This window comes from Primulina eburnea, chromosome 2, assembly GCF_022965805.1.
Source record: "Primulina eburnea isolate SZY01 chromosome 2, ASM2296580v1, whole genome shotgun sequence".
In the NCBI taxonomy this organism is placed as follows: Eukaryota; Viridiplantae; Streptophyta; class Magnoliopsida; order Lamiales; family Gesneriaceae; genus Primulina; species Primulina eburnea.
The window spans coordinates 35,557,100-35,575,052 of record NC_133102.1 but is presented as its reverse complement, the minus strand read 5'-3'; the positions used below and the strand labels follow the sequence as shown (position 1 = coordinate 35,575,052).

Sequence of the window (17,953 nt, the reverse complement as noted above, 5' to 3'; positions counted from 1 at the left end):
CGTTAAAGCTCCAAGTATTAGTATTTATTACAGCATTAAATACTATACGGAGTCATTTAATGTACTTTACCAAGTTTAGTATAAAACAGAACTGATTTTTTTATAGCTTTTCTGCAGGAACCATTTTTGGTAATAAAGCTGATTCTATCAGTTATCTGAAGACATCTTCTGATTATGAACGTTGAACTCAGTCGCTTATATATTCGTGGAACAAATCCTTACACGAACAACATACTACGCATAATATCTTTTCAAGGATCAAAGCTTTTACTCAACAGACAACCTCGAAATTCCTTGATCACTCAGAGTTCAACACAAAAAAAGTGGCACACGCTTCATAGCAAAATATCTGATCTTTTGAATATCATCTTGTGCTACTGATTCTTATATTCTTCACAATCTTTTAAAATACATAATTTATCAGAAAGAGATTGTAATCTGAAAAGAGTCTTTTCAGAACTTTGTGTATCACATTATTTGTGAGTCGAGTAACTAAGAGTTTCAGTAGGCTGAGGTGTAAGTCCTTCTGAAGTGGGTGTGTACAAGAGTTGTACTGTAATATCCAAAGTCTTTTAGTTATACCTTCTGGAAACAGAAGAAGGGGAGACGTAGAAGATTTCACCTTCGAACTTTCATAAACAACTGCTGCCTACTGTTATTATTGTTTTTCTACTACTTCATCAGATTGTTTCCGCACGTATTATTATAATCTAGGTGAAGGTATACGCACAAGATAAACTACTATCTCTAACATGATTTTAGTGCCTCATCGAAGGAGAAAGAAAAACGAGTAGAGTTTATTCACCCCCCCTCTAAACTCAACTTCGATCCTCAACAACTATGCACACGCGATGCATGTATTATCTATTGATTAAAGTATAATTTGATAATTTATGTAGTGTCTAAATTGATATTTGAATTGTTGAAATAAAAAAAAAATAAATGTGTGTTGAAATTTTAAAAAAAAAAACAAAATAACAAAAAAAATGTAATATTAGTATCATATAAGAGTAAAATTGTAAGAAAAATTTGGTGTCCTCTTAGGTAGTTACTATCATGTGCTCAAACTTAATAAAATAGAATATATATATATATATATATATATATATATATATATATATATATGTATATGTTCTTGTATATTTAATGTCGACCAAAAGCATAAGGTTTCGAAAAAAAATATTAATAAGATTTTAATGTTAAAAAATAATGGTCGTTTCATATAATCACACCACATGCCCATGGTTAAAGTCCAAGTTTTTCCACCTTTCTTTTTTATGGGATGGTTCGATGGGAGCATCACGATACTAGCATAATTTTATTACATGATAAAAACTTAGATAGCGATCCTGAAATCATAACTTAACAATGACATGCCGGGTAACTTGTTAACATCGTAGAGGTGACCAATTTGCACAGTATACGCTTATATTAAACCAATTTATTCAATTGTATGCATGAGAAAAAGGAGAACATTCCGAGACAACGTGAAGTTGGCTACATGGCTGACTTAAAATGGGGAAAAAAAGGAATAAAAGTAAAACTAAAAGCAAGCTTGTCTATACGATAAAAACATGAGCAAAATCAATGTTGAGGCAGAGCTGGTCTTTTTTCCAGCATCTCATAATCGAGAACAAAATTATCCTGCATTTGACGAATCCATTCTAAGAGCTTAAACTTGGATACAATTAAGTGAATGAAAATGTCTTCTCTGTTTTGAAACAGGTAATGGAAATTACAAACCTTGCGTATTGTCTCCCATGTGTTTGGATCAAAGCAAATAAAAGAACTTCTCTCGTATGAATTCGTCTTGATAAGAGGCTCCATGTTAGTGACCCTTTTGAACCATAATCGGTGCTCCTTGTGATAGAAACAACCTCTGTTATACCTGAAAAACATACAAGTTAAATTAGCTCAGTTAATTGTTGATAGATACAGGATAATCATAATCAATCACGAAAGCTGTGGCACTCACGAGGATTTCTTAGATAAAAGAGAAGGCAAACAAAACTAAATAATTATAAGAAAACAAGCAGGCCAAGTGCAAAACAAATATTCATTGTGTGGATAACATACAATTCATTTGCTGAATACAACTGGGTTTCATCCTTAGGCATACTGCATAAACGAATAAGAAAGTGTCATTTTTACGATCACCAAGAGAAGATAATAGTTAAGGAGGTTAATCTACAGATTTACCTATAAAAAATATAAAACAAAGTGTCTAATTGTAACTTTGAGAAGTATGCTTGCTGCAGTCAATCAAGCACACGTCAATAAAAAGAAGGGGGTTAAAACTAGATATCTAAAACCAGGATATACAAAAACCTCACACTTAGAGGTGGTGGTTGCTTAGCATAATAACACTGTGGCACAGTGAATTCAGGATATCCCTTGGAAGGCTCATCTGACCATGGGGAGCCAAATGTCTTGTGGAGATTTTCCGCAGAATTCAAGTTCAGTCCAAGGGTAGTTAGGTCCATTCCAAGAGAAAGAGCCGTCAAATCAGGATCACTCATTCTTATGACCTTTAACAAACCAAGCAAAGAAAATGGATCGTAAGCAGCCAGTGAGGATTGCATTAATTTATTTCCTTGATCCCTGTATGATTGGTCAACACGAGACATTTGCTGAAGGAAAAAACGAGATGGATTATGATACTGCTGATATTGCTGCAAGAGCTGGTCATATGACCCTGTGCCAGATACTGAAGTTGGAAAATTCGAAGGTCGCAATCCCAGGCCAGGGTGTCCACTGCTCTGAATTTAACGGAAGAAAAAAAGAAAGAAAACGAAAGCAATGAACAGAATGTCATTTTTTTTATATTTAAAAATAATTGAGAGAAAATCAAGATGTGATAAAAAAACATGAAAATATATGCATGAGACAAGAAACAATAATATTATTTCTCGTGGTAGACACATTTGACCTAGAAGAGTAATAATAGAAGTGGGAAAATTAAAATTAATTGGAGAATACCATTCATCACACCTGTGAATTGAAGGTTGGATGAGGAGATGGAGACATCTCTGAACCATGTAAATGGAGTAGATCTTGATTGTTAATATTCAAGTAGGTAGCACTGCCATTTGCCGATTGAGCATGTTGCTGTTGTTGTCGAAAAGGAGAGTATATTGCTCCCAGATTGTAACCAGCAGCATCTGCATTGTTTGACCAAAAACTAAGAAAATACAAAATTTAACAACTAAAAGGCGCCTCAGTTCTCAACATAATGAATCGCTTACAGAAAAATGTTGTGGCTGCATCATAGAAACAGAAGTATCATGTAGTTGATCCTTCGGTTGCAAATCAATAGAATAATCACCATTTCCACCTGTGTTAAAGACTGTCAATGCTAAGCAAAAGCAGACAAAGGACAAGATAAGAAAAGTCTGATGGCTGACAGTCAGCATTCAGAACATCATACGTAAAAAATGTCATAAAACAATTTACATATAAGACAAAACTAGACTAAACTCAAAGGTACTAAACCTACCAAGTTTCCTAACCTAAAAGAGAATATGTGGGCATCCACTGAGATAACTGTGTTACATGTGGTCATCTCCAGAATGACAAGGGTGATAACTTCAGACAGCAACAAAGTCAATCAATTTTCAGTGTACTCCGATGAAGTTATGCACCAGGATGGCAAGCAGAGAGTGAAAACCTAAGTGGTTGTAGCATTGACATAGGAGCTCATATATTCCGATTTAAACACATATCTCCTTCATCAGTAACTCTCCAGGATACACTCCTCCAAAAACCACGTATAACATAGGAATAACAAGTTACGCTCACAGAGGCTAATTTAACCTTCCTTGAAACTTGGGAGAATATTTGTATGACATCAACCCCTTAATTATAAATGGTAACACATTAGTCCCTAAACTTGACCTTTCAAAAAATAGTAACCAGAAATAGATCAATATTAAAAAGGCATGCATTAAATTTAAATGCATTTCACAAGTGTGCATTACTCTACACCAGCATATTACACAATTAAGAGTTTTGTTACTAAGGTGAAGCAATCCATACATCAAAAGACTGATGGTACATCCCAAAAAGTTCATATATGGTTGAGGTGTTTTCCTCATTTCAGACTTGAGCGAACAAGGACTTAGAGAACTGTAGAATAACTGAGTCCCTAATAAGAAGAATCAACCACCATTTTAAAACCGTATATTTAAAAATCTTTTAAATGTCCTTTAAGCATATCAAAATAAGATTCATCTCAAATTCAAACGTCTTTATTTTGTTCTATAAGCACATCAGCGTTCTAAAATGCATTAAGCGGACGACCACTCACCGCCTAGAGACTAGACTATTTTTTTTAGCCTAAATATATAATTCTTTTTGTTCATTTCCATATTTTCCAACAATTCTTCTATATGCGAGTCAAACTCAAAATTCGTTGCATATTCATCGTCTTCAACCGAGATGGGCAAATATGCCAACAAATTTATAAAAAAAATTAAAACTTAAAAAAATTAAATATTAATCTAGACGGCTACCTACGGATTTTGAGCCACCTAGGCGGCGGTCGATTAATGTAACAACTCCCAGAGGTATCATCTTTCTAAGAAACAGGACGGAAGGCGGTCACTGAATACTATACATTGACTTTTGCCACATTGAGTGTACTAGAGAATCAGACAGTAAACATAGGAAGACAGAACATTCAAGCAAAACGCATTAGACCATAATGTAGGGCACAATATAAGCACCTTTAAATCCAGGCAAGGCTGGAAAATCTTCACTCTCAATGCTAAATTCTTGATTTTGTTGAGCTATAGGATTAAGACCTTGTTTCCTTAATGACCCTACGAAATATGAAGTTGCCTTGGATCTTGCAGAAGAAATAGGAAAGAATAAACATAAGCTTCACAAAGAAATAAGTCTAACAATTACCTAGTTGTCCTTGAGGACCTCCAGAAGAACTAGGATGACTAGAAAGCTGAGGGAAATCGTTAACATCAAAAGGGGCACCATCATTGGAATTCACATCATTTAACATACTCATACCACCAAGGTTATTAACAGCCTGAACATGATTTTGAGTTAAGGAGCCACCGGCAGTAGGGTAAGAATTGCTCAACATAGATAACACCTGTGGGGAAGCTGAAAAAAAAACCACTGCCACCATCAAGCCACTTTGATCTCACTTCCTTGATCTTATTCTCGAATAAATAAGTTTAGGTTTAATTTTAAAAGCTCAAGTATTATCAAACAAATCGTTAAAAAAAAGGCTTGAACACAAATATTAATAAAATACTAAATACTAGAAGATGATAATGCATTAAAAAAAAGGTAATCATAATAATTTTATTTTGTCTTAGATATCTGTACATGCAATATTTCAACAATGTGTAAGTCATATTTTGTGATTTGAATAACAATAGTAACTGAAGAAAAACTTCAGGCTAAATACCAAATTGCTATGGATAGTAAATTAATTGTTAATTAACACGCAAATTGATCTTTTCAATTATTTCAGATTGTAAATTTTCCTTTCTAAATCCAAGTAAATTAATTTTTAATCGAACACACATATTGATTCTTTCAGTTATTTCAGACTGTAGATTTACCTTCTAAATCCACAGAGAAATCAATTTAAATGCATTCATATTTCTTGTTCATGAAAAGTACAAAAACGAAATATCTAAGACCAACAGAACGTAATTGTTTAAGTCTACCTCAAACATCTTCCATTAAAGTTTACTAATTCTCTAGTTAGACAGACTAACATGATAACAAAACATATACATGTCTTCTGGGTGATTGAATTATGGAGTATTTAACACAAAATAAGTGAAATAGTAGGAAGAATATACATTATCTTTCAAATATTGTTTTATAAAAAACTACAGCTCTATATTCACTAAAAATAGATGCTGGAAAGATGAATCAGAAATCACAACACAACAAAAGTATTTCAAATGTAGCATTACAGTGTCTGTAAGCACTAGTTAGCAGCAGAGAACTATATTCCTGATAAATTACCTTGTTGAAGCATACCACCCATCAGCCTAGATTGCCCATGCACATTTAGATTTCCAGAACTATTATTGAATGATAAATTTATGCGAGAAGAAAACCCAGGCATAGATAGTCCTCCACCAGTGTTAATAGTTCTGCCAATGTTGCCGCCACCAGCAATGTTCCCCACTGAGCTTGTAATGTGTGGCCCTGCATTTCCCAGAACAGGAGACACACCAAAACCAGGTACAGCCATCCGATTACCAGTAGCAGCAGAGGACGGTAGAATTCCAGGAACAGAACCACCACCTCCATTAGTGCTACTATAGCCTTGGTTTCCAGCAACACCCATACCACCTTTGGAAGACATTCCTGAGTGACCATGTGCATTGTTGTGAGATATCTGTACATCAAAGACAGCATACATAAGGTATTTTGCATCAGTAATGACTGGATGATTTAATAAATAAACACACGATCAAAATTTTGTTTGTTCGCAAGAATAAGAGAAATTTGAGTTTATAATGCTATAAACAAAAGACTTTCTGCATACTAGTAACATACTCAAAAAAACGGGGGAAAAGACGAGGAAATGAGGGGAAAGCGGGGGGAGACAAGGCATTTCTTAACAAATTTGTGCTTACAGTGAGCCATATGGATAATATAAGCAGATCAAAATAATGGTGCCTCTTATAGCATAGGCACTAGAGAGGCACAAGCTTTGAGGCTCTCTTACGATAGTACCTAAGCAAATGCATGCCTTACCATTATACAAATATATTTTCAACCTTTCACTAGCAACTCTAGCATAAAAAGCGGCACATATGCATCATTTAAGATGGAAAATCTTACTTGAGAAAACGCAAGTGGAAGATTATTTGATGCAAATCGCCCGCTAGAAAGGTTTCCTGCAGCTTGTTGTGTCCCTCCCGAAGTAATGTTATTCATGGTAGTATTCCTCAACCCAAGTGATCCTGGCATGTCAGCAACATGGAAATTCCAACGAATGTTAAAAGATTTCTTCAAAAGAAGGTGCTTATATTCGTACAAAAACTTGCCGAATAACAAAAAATGTCTGTTCTGACAAATTACTAACCAATGTGATGAACCACAGAAGACAGTGCCAGAATGAGCTGAGAGAGATGAAGAAAAAGAGAAACTTGGACTGTCAGGAAGATTCAAAGCTGTTCCCTTCGGCATCTGCATAATGATGAACTATTAAATTCAAATTGCACAAAGCTTCAATGCATTTGGAAACATGAAAGGTCAATTTCCCAAGTTATATCTAACAATAATAGCTAAGACTGTGGCAGTGCTTAAAGCCTTAAGCAGAGAAGAAAGTAGATTTAAAGAAGCTACAGTAACATGTATGACGGGTCATATTTTGTGCGCTGGTTCACCATTTAACAAGAAAGTTAAGGGGCGACTGAGTCTAACATTTTACATAAGAATTATGCTTAATCATACCACTGATAAGTACCAACAAAGTTAGTAGTGTTTGAATGGCTCGAGATGAGCATTTTCATCTCCGACTCCCATATTTTTGAAAAAACATTTAGGGGATCAGCAATTTCCAAAAAAAGTTTAAAAAATTTGGATTTAACTTTTTAGTTCAAATATGCAATCACGAATTTTAAAAACAATTTCCCTACATTTTTTTGGTCTGCTCATTAAAAGAATCATACATCAACCTAGTCACATCTCACATCGCAATATTGAAACCAATTACCGAGGCACAACTTTCAAAAGTAGTTCCAAGAATCCAAGAAAACTCCACTCAGGAGTTTGGAGTATGATATTAGGCAAGAGCTCAAACAAGCTCCACTTCGTCATTTTAGCTTAGTGCAACTGGATATTTCAGAAACTGAGGAAAAAATTAAAGACAAGTATTCTAATCAAGGTTGTAAATGGCGGGAGGCGGTGGCGGGGCGGTCGGTGACCGCCTACCGCCTCAGCCGCCTAGACGGTGCCCAGGCGGCCGAATTTTTTAAGTGATTTTTGTATAGATAATCATGCAATATAATCATTTTTATATAAAATGTGCAATTAAATAATGTTTAAGCACAAAATATAATATCATCTAGATAATGTGCAATTAATAAAGATTCATCATCATATTAATGTTATTATGCTAACAAAGTAATATAATTATTTTTACCAAAAAACTAAGTTTAAATTTTTTAATTATTTTTCTGACTGCTGGCGGCAGTAGGCGGCGGACGGATTGTGTGTGGTGGTTGAGAGTTAAGAGTTGAGAGTGAAAACAAAAAATAAAATAAAGAAAGTGAGGTGTCTTAGGGTTTTAATATTTAAAATTAGTTGACTTTGACTAGGTTTTTAAAATTATTGATTAGGTTTTTAAAATTGGTGACTACAACTTAAAAATCTTGACTGCCCGCCTTGTCCGCTTGCTCGCCGCCTCGCCCGCTTGCTCGCCGTCTCGCTCTCGCCCCGCTCGACCCGCTGGCTCGCCGTCTCGACCCGCCTCCCCAACGCCGTATAGCTTGGGCCGCCTAAAACACCCGCCTCATGTATAGGTTGTGCGGTCGAGAGCCGCCTACCGCCTAGGCGGCCGCCTCGACCGCCATTTAGAACACTGATTCTAATAGTAAATTTGGATTAAATAGGTCAATGCTCAAAGTAAATTAATTATTATTTATCAAACATCCGACAAAAGGTAAGAATGATCCCAGAGAAAAAAAATACTGGAACTTATAAAGAACCAGTCCATGATCCAATTAATATCAGAAACAAAAAGATTTTAGAAAACTTAGCAGAAACACTTGGAGTTAGATGACTAATTCTTGCCTCGTCTTCAATGCGTGAAAATAACGAGGAAATATGGAAGCCAGTCATGGTCAGCTGTCATATTCTCAAACATATCCCAGCAGAATTGATTTTTTGTGGTTTACTAGTTATCTCTACGACTTCTGGAAAAAAAAATCCTGATAAAATAATATCAAGATCAGGCTCAATCCTTATACTCAGAGAGATTTCTACTGAAACATGAGTGACAAACCTACACATCCAAAGAGATTCATGGCATAGTGATAAAATGCCGATTGAAATGACCATAAAACTAGAATGGTCGATGTTGAATAATTTATTACAGCAAATCATCATAATCACATGGTTAACCTTAATCAATGTCGGAGTAAAATATTCTCCAAGTGCAAATAGTGGTAATGTTACTCAATAAAACAACAAAGTAAATAAATACAACTAATTCAAGTTTATCATGTAAAACCATCATACGGTAAGTTCTGCATCAGAGGGAAGAATACATCAAGTAACCCTGACATTGTGAAAATGCCAAAAAGGTCCTGAATAAATTTTCAGTCAACGAATGGCAACTTTCCTCCACTTTAAAGTCCGAAAACTTTTCCTAAGGATTTTGAAGCTGCTCCTTCTTGCTTACATATATTCTGAAAAGGAGAGCATCACCAAAGCCGCCAATCAACCATCCGATGCATGTAAATTTTGGCAATAAAGAAAAAGATACAAAATCTAGATAAAAATTCAAGTCAAATCCTGAAAGATTGCGGAAAGAAAATGGACAATAATAATTCAAAAGGAAAGGAAAGGCATTTTGAGATGATTAACAAACAATGTGAAGTATAAGATAGCATATAGCAGGGTATACAAACACCTTCTCTAGGCTTAAAAAAAAGGCATCACAAACCATACATCTCTCCATGTGTAGTAATATTCAAAGGCAGTATGAAAAAATATCAACTAGATTACTATCCACTCATTTGAATACCAAAAGAACAAAGCAGATCTAGTAAATATTCTGACAATCCGTCCTGAAACCCTAGACACCCAATAATATGCAATGTATAGAGCTAGCAGGGGATATAACTAACAACAGAGCCAGCTACCGTGTCAGTTCAATCTCAGAAACAACCCAAATCACAGATCCATAAATCAATTCAGTCCCAAACATAGCTACCAGTACAAGAAAAAAGCAGGTAACTCGTCAAGCATCAAAATATACACGTAAAATAAAGGCAAAGTACAAATCTCAAACGCGGAAACAGAAGAAGCTTGGAGTGATAGTGACCTGCGAATTTGTGATGGAGATAGTGAAAGAGAGGGTACAAATTCGAATGAGTAATGGGTCAAACTGACGATCGAAATCGCGTCGCGTGCCTTGTTTTAACTTCAGAAATCAATTTGTTCTACCATTTCGGCTTATTTTTTTAGGTAATAATAATGATTGCATATTTTTGAATGTAATATGAAATAATTTATTTATTTTAAAAAAAAATCCAAAATAGATCTTTGCAGTCAATATATCATATATTATGTATCCTATTTTGTTATAAAATAGTATTTGCTATTAAAAATATATTTGAAAAATTACTTTAGTTAGTGATTTAATTATCTAAAATATACATTTGCGCAAGTTTTAATTGAGTATAAATAATGTAACGTGCTATGTAACGTCTTGAAAATTTGAAGGTTCACGAGAACCACATGCATACAAGTTATAAAATTTCTTATGTATTTTAATCAATTTATTTTAGTTGCATTAATTAAATGTGATAGACATGTTTACATATTTAAAATATGATTTTCTACTAGAATGCATAAAACTGTGTTTTAATATGATTCGAGACACAATCGAAGAACGAATATCGATGACCATATAAGAGAAATATTTTTATTAAATGATTATTTTAAATTATTTAATGTATGGTAGACCATCCCCATGGGTAGGGGTGGGCACGTGTCGGGTTTTTCGGGTTTCGTGTAGTTCGGGTCGGGTACCCGATTTTTTCGGGTAGCATTTTAATTACTCGAACCCGATCCGATTTAGGTCACTACCCGAATTTTCGGGTACCCGATAATTTCGGGTTCGGGTAAGGGTCGGGTTCGGGTTTTTTTTTTTGACAAAGTAACATTTTATCATTTTGTGTCTACCAAATAATATATGACGAGAAAATATGCTTATCAAAATAATATTGTCTCGTAAATGTGTACAAAAGTTACACAGCAAATATTTATCTCAAAACTTAAAATGAATATTATAATTAACAAATCTTTAAATCGAGCATAAACTATTGAAATCCAACTTTGATCTTCACCAAAAAAATCAGAATCAACTTCTTGTTTGACTTTCAAAATATCATCTGGAATGTTTCATCACCTACATAAAGATGTAAATTTATTAACAAAAAAATAAACATCATAAAAAAAAAGTGTACCAACCATTCATGTTTTTCATCAATGCAGGAAACAAAATCCATAATATAAATAATAATAAGTTTCACATGCATAAACTTCCAACCTTGAATTGATTACATTTTTTTCACATTTACCGTTGAATTAGTTATGACAATCAAACATCAAAAATAGATGCATCAACACCCAATTTTGTAAACTCTACAAAATAAACAAAGAAATTAAAATGTTGGTATTTCGAAATGTTGAGATATATCTAAAGTAAATAAAATTAAATTTAAAATACCTTTGGTCTTTCCAATTTATTAAAGTGGACCGGTCATTAGAAGTCCATATGTTTTTTTTTAAAAAAAATCGGGTACCTGATCGGGTAATTCGGGTAGCAACTCTATACCTGAACCCGATCTGACTAAAAAATATTCGGGTTCGGGTAGTACCTTATTTTACCCGAAAATTGCACCCGATCGAGTTCGGGTCGGGTGGAACCCGAAAAACCCGACCCAATTGCCCACCCCTACCCATGGGGTGGCGAAGGGAGAGCTTCAATTGGTAGGAAAAACCCACAACCCCTATATTTTGATAGATATTTTCGAACATAGGGTATTTTGAGGTGTTTTTACGTGTTGAGTCGTATTTTAAACCGACAATCAATTTTGACAAAAAATATAGACTTTTTGGAGGTTCGATTATTATTTTAGAAAAGCAACCTAAAAAAAATATTTTAGTTACTACCTAATGGGCCTTTTATATCCATGTTAATGGGCTTAAACTTTGTATATTGTTATTTATATTAAAACTAACCCAAAAACCCTGACTCGCACACACAGAGAACAAATACCCCTCATCCTAGAAAAATACAAGGACTGAACGATCGAGTGTGCTAGTTCCTTCGAAGGTATTTCTTACAATATATTCTCCAATGAGCTGCAATAGCTCGTTTTCTAAGAATATTAACACCGATGAAAATCGAGTTTGGTTAACACCAAGCAGAAGAAACTCGAAGTAATCCTTCGTAAAGAAAACTGTTATATTAGAAAACATTTTAACTGAAATGTATGCCCTTTTTTATTGCTTTAAAAGTGCTAGAAATTTTTTTTAAACATCACTTAGCATCAGCCGAACCATAAAATATTTTTGACATCATTTTAAAAATAAATCAACCAACTAACATTTGAAATCAAAGGAAATAGCACATATTATAACCTCTCAAAAATCACTCATAATTTAAAGTCATAAAAATACTCTTAACATAACTTAAAACCATAAATCATAACTAGTGCGGAAAACTAACGTTGTTCCTCGGGTTATGTGCACCTTCAGTCCAGTCAAATCAACAATTAAGACCTCCATAAACATAATCATCATAATCACCTGCATCAATCACACCTAGTGATTCTAAAGACTCAACACGTCATATCCTTGATAACAAGTAATACGTAATACAGTTAACATATAACAGTGAAAAATACTTGTACTTAAAATATCATTTTCTTAATAATGCATAAACTTTTAACTTAAACATTTTCAAAAACCTAAACATATCACATAAACATATTCATATTCATGTTCGTGTTTGTTGAATTCAGATCATGATTGTGACTCGTATTCTTGATCGTATTGGGCGATGGATCCATCTACATGTAACCACGGTACTGCGCGGTGGGACACCAGCGACACTCTCACCTGTGAACTGGGCCTTGGCAAACGTATTAACGTATTCGTATTCGTATTCGTATCCGTTGTTAGAGTAGATGCTCTGCAAGCCAACGGTTGACTAGGGAATTTATTGACTCAAGTGAAATAAACAATCTTTATTTTAATATAATTTAACTTTTAATGGTTTCGTTATACTTTATCTGTATACCCATGCAATCAGCATAGATAAAGCCCTTGATTATGCTTTAATACAAATGAATCGTAATTCGATGTTGAAACTCATTTGTAAACACTGCATATTCTAAATTCGTTCCTAGTCGATTCAGCCGCCTAAAAAATGGATAAAGGTCGCTTGAGCTCGAGACTAGCATCTGTGATGTTGTGTACTGCGTTTCTTGGTAAGGGCATAGAGATGTCCAAACATGCAGATGGGTAGTCATATGATGATTATACCGAACAACCCTCCCTCGGACTTTCCAAGTGGTTATCATTCATCGAGAGGATAAGTCCGTGGTTATGATTGTACACCATTAGTCCTTACTACCCGGGACAACACTGAGGCTCTATATGCTAGGGCTGTGCTTTGACTCGTTTACCGGCTCCAGGAGAGTCATCAGGTGGCGAGGTTGGGCACAGTTGCGACACATATAGGAGCCAGTACATTGTAGTCGGGGATTCACCGTTCACCTACGGGTGTGGATATCCTATGTGATCTAATGAAATAATAGTGCATGGAATCTCTGGCCAGAGTACGAGATGTACGTTGGAGAAGGAGTTCTCCAAATAGTACATGTGATGCCACTATTATAGTTATCACATAGTTATCGAATTAATATGCAACCCTCGATGAACCAATGGTTGCAGATTCGATCGGGATATATGAGATGAAGGGACCGTACTGTACGTTAATCATAATCGACTGGTTCTTGCAGGCACTATCAGTGATACCTAGGGGATCATGGGGCGATGCTACTAGACGCTCTTACCATGATCCGATGGGTGCAATCAGAAATGAGTTCTGACATTCTTGATCAAAGTGTTGATGAAAAGAATGGGGCTAACTAGGGTAAGCCCGGATAAAGGATTATGTCCTGAATCACAAAGAGTTGTGAACCCACGGCTAGCTGTATCCCTGAACCATTGAGGGTCACACAAGCACTGGATCGTTTGTTCCCGTTGAGAGAATAAATTCAAAGATTTGAATTTATATTATGATATAGTAAATTCAAGGAGTTGAATTTATGATAATTAAATTTTGAGAAAATAAATTCAAGGAGTTGAATTTATAAGATAGTAAATTCAAGGAGTTGAATTTATAGAATTTAATTTATTAAACTCAAAAGTTGGGTTTGTTAAATATTAAATTTTGGAGGTGATAAATTCAAGGAGTTGAATTTATAATTTAAATATTAAATTCAAATGTTGAATTTATAATTGATTTAATTTATTAAGCTCAATAGTTGAGTTTATTAAATATTAAATTAAACATATTGAAAATATATTTAATGGGCTTGTAGGAGTACAAGTCCAACATATTAAATAATTAAAGTTATTAGTGGACTTTGATTAATTAATTAAACTAGTTGGACTAGCCCAATTAATTAATCAAGCTCATTAATGTTAATTATGGAATTTAGGTCAAGACTATTGTTTTTAAGAAAAGAAAAGAAAATTGACCTAGCCTCCACTAATACTCCAAAGTTTTTCATTCGAGATTTACCGAGATTTACATGCCTAAAGAATCCTTCATTAACTTAGTTAATTTAATTAATTAAGTAAAATGAATGATTAGTATTAAAATAAGAATATTTCTAATTCTTAAAGGATAGCATGCATTCGGTGGGATTTGGTTTTCCAAAAAAACGAGAATTGCTGATTTCTCGAGATTCATCCTTTTCTTGGTTGAAAGAAATTTCGGCCTCCTTTTTTTTAAAAAAAAAGGGATTGAACCGTCTCTCATATTTTTCTCTCCAACGCAAAAGTTCTTTTAAATTACTAGTGCAATTTAGAAGAGGGACAAATATTCCAGTCATGGACCGGATTAGGATATCGAAGAATGTTCGTAGGGATTTACAACAAGAGCTACGTCCGTTAATACCGGTGTAGTTGGAGCCACGTGATTTATTCACCAAAGGTATAACATTCTTTACACCCTATGAATGTTTATAGTAAAATCATACGAGCGTCCCAACATATTTTGATTGTCAAAATAAATAAAAAAATTTTAAAACTTCCGCTGTGTTTGGGCGCGTAGAAAACCGGATCCAACATCCGTATCCAAGAAAACACGATCGTCGGGCTCCCATTGAGACCATAACCCTCACGATATCTCCAACATATTTAGTCACAATCCCTTCACATCCTTCAACATGTCATATTTCCATCACTTAATAAAAACATACATATAATATCATTTTATTTTGAAACCAAGCATGCAACATATCTTTTAAATGTCCAATTTAAACCTTAATAATTCATGAACATTTAAAAATCATATTTCAACATATAAAAATTCATAAACATCCATAATCATTGCAAATAATCATATTAGCATATAAAATAGCATTTAGGACACTGTCATGACGTTTACTAATTTCTAGGTGTAAAAAGACCGTTTTACCCCTAGACGTAAAATTTCACATTTTTGACATTTTGATAATTCCATTGACTCTAACATGTCCTAAATAATTATTTAATCTTACATGAATTTTCTCATATATTTATTTGACTTAAATCGATGACTTCTAATTTAATCTTTAAATATGACGTATTAATGCGTTTTAATCCCGACTTAAACCAAACCTTAATATAAAATTCCCAAACTAAAAACTTAGACTTATAATAATTATTTAAGCTTAAATATAATTTTCATAATTTTATGAGACATAAAACTAGGCTTTTCAATTAACTCGTTAATTAGCGTTTCATGCGGCGATTAAATCCCGAATAAATCCAAAACTCATTATTTTGATCCCAAACATTAAACATAGCATTATTATTATTTATTCTACCCTTACAAGTCATGAGCCACCCCCGTGGACACATGGATTCATTTTTAGCCTTTGAAATTTTGAAATAGACACCTTATCAAACACACCGAGCCATCTCCTAATTTACTCAAGCCACGTCTGAGCCACCTTGAGCAAAAACTTAGCCAACCCACCTAGGGACTCTATTGACCAAGCGAAGCCCAAAAACCCGGCCCATGCTCACTCAAAACCTGCTGAAACTCGACACCATTACTCTGTATGTGTGCGTGAGTTAGGATCCTTGGTGTATTAGGTTCCCTTGTCAACTAAGACACCTCCCGGCCTTAACCACTCGACCCCTCACGATACTAACCCTCCCTGGACCACGCCCAGCCCATACCCGGACCAACCCCAAGTTCCAACACCCAGCTGCGCACATGCTGCCTCCAAAGTGCTTCTCTCACGTTTTCTTGAACCAGCCGCCAACCAAGCCGCCACTCCCCCTGCCCAGGCCCTTAAGCACCCTCCTAGGACCCTAATGACTCACTAAAACACAGCCCAATCCCCCTGGACCGAGTCCACAAGCCCGCGTAAAACACAGAACCTGCGCCCCCTCCCTAGCATCTCTCGGGTAGGAGTCCTTGTTGTCAAGGACTCCTCACAAGCCCTTAAGCTCGAGTCCTAGCATGGCTAGTGTTGGGGATCGAAGTTGAGTTTAGAGGGGGGGTGAATAAACTCTACTCGTTTTTCTTTCATTTCTGATGAGGTACTAAAATCCTGTTAGGGATAGTAGTTTATCTTGTGCGAAAACTTTCACCTGATTACAATAGAACGTGCGGAAACAATCTGATGAAATAGTTGAAAGACAATAAAACAGTAGGCAGCAGTTGTTTATGGAAGTTAGAAGATAAACTCTTCTACGTCTCCCCTTCTTCTGTTTCCAGAAGGTATAACTAAAAGACTTTGGATATTACAGTACAACTCTTGTACACACCCACTTCAAAAGGACTTACACTTCGGCCTACTGAAACTCTTAGTTTCTCAACTCACAAGAATGCGAAACACAAAGTTCTGAAAAGACTCTTTTCAGATTACAGACTCTTCTTGATAAAGTATAAATGAGGTAAAGATTGTGAAGAGTGTAAGAATCAGTAGCACAAGATGATCTTCGAAAGATCAGATATTTGCTATGAAGCGTGTGTTACTTTTCTTTGTGTTGAACTTTTAAGAACTCAAGGAATTTCGAGATAAGTCTGAAAAGATAAGAATAGAATAGCTTTGTTCCTTGAGAGATAATATTATGCGAAGCGAGCTGTCGTAAAAGGATTTGATCCAAGTATATATAAACGACTGAGTTCAACGTTCACAATCAGAGGATGTCTTCAGATAACTGATACAATCAGCTTTATTTCCAAAAGAAGTTCCTGCAGAAAAGCTATAAAACAATCAGTCTTGTTTCATACTTATTTGGGTAAAATGCATTAAATGACTCCGTATAGTAATTAATGCTACAATTAATACTAGTACTAGGAACTCCTTAACGGTAACATTTAAGGTAGCAACGTTAGGAAACGTCCTCTACTGGTTTTGTATTACTGTCCTTTCTACTGGTTTTGTTTTATCAGACCAGTAGCTCCTGATAAATTAGTCAACTGTTCTGGTCTGCTGGTTTTAGTTTATCATCGCCACAATAAAATTCATGTCTAACAATTTCCCCCTTTGTGGTGATGCCAAAACCTAAACAGTAGAAGGACGTTAAATAAAGCAGATAATCATTTCATCAAAAAGATAATGTCAATAGAGTATCAAAGAAAATGATCAATCAGTTTCAATATCCCTGAATATGACTTCCTCATTCTGAGGTTCTTGAAGTCTTCTGTTTGATGGTTCAGCTTCATCTTCTGGTTGTCTGGCTCCTGCTGGATCTCCTCTATCTTCCCCTTTTTTGCATCAGCCGCAATTACATGGGCGAAGAGGTCATTCAGTCTTCCAGATATGTTTTGAATGCCATCGATTAGCATCTCCAGATACGGAGTTTGAGAAGATATGCGATTATCCAATGAAGCGAGAGATTGATTTTGAGAGTCAATCTTGGCATCCATAAGTTCCACGGAAGTAGAAAGTGATCGGAAGAGATCATCATGCTCAGTGATTCGGTTGAGTAT

At 35.0% G+C, this 17,953-nt stretch overlaps 1 protein-coding gene and 1 non-coding gene across 2 annotated transcripts; one reads left to right on the top strand and one right to left on the bottom strand.

The window, feature by feature from the left end:
* Positions 1-1,403: 1,403 nt before the first annotated feature.
* LOC140823060 (probable NOT transcription complex subunit VIP2) lies at positions 1,404-6,957 on the bottom strand. The gene is made up of 11 exons (XM_073184159.1): positions 6,829-6,957; positions 6,001-6,379; positions 4,909-5,118; positions 4,725-4,820; positions 3,230-3,334; positions 2,992-3,161; positions 2,334-2,759; positions 2,200-2,252; positions 2,077-2,118; positions 1,744-1,888; positions 1,404-1,644 (listed from the first exon to the last, which is right to left on the bottom strand). Exons 1-11 carry the CDS (start codon positions 6,955-6,957, stop codon positions 1,585-1,587), a joined length of 1,815 nt encoding a protein of 604 aa, XP_073040260.1. The 3' UTR covers positions 1,404-1,584.
* Positions 6,958-7,072: 115 nt separating this feature from the next.
* LOC140824930 (small nucleolar RNA snoR35) lies at positions 7,073-7,151 on the top strand. Its single transcript, XR_012116544.1, has one exon. It is a non-coding gene; the product is annotated as a small nucleolar RNA snoR35 (small nucleolar RNA).
* The last annotated feature ends 10,802 nt before the right edge of the window (positions 7,152-17,953 follow it).

Excerpts from the sequence above, each read along its gene's own strand:
- LOC140823060 (XM_073184159.1), bottom strand. The coding sequence starts at position 6,957 with ATGCCAGGATCACTTGGGTTGAGGAATACTACCATGAATAACATTACT. Across the intron at positions 2,253-2,333 it reads AGCAACCACCACCTCTAAGT|CAAGCATACTTCTCAAAGTT; the intron begins GTGAGGTTTTTG and ends GATTGACTGCAG. Across the intron at positions 2,119-2,199 it reads TTGTTTTATATTTTTTATAG|TATGCCTAAGGATGAAACCC; the intron begins GTAAATCTGTAG and ends TCGTTTATGCAG.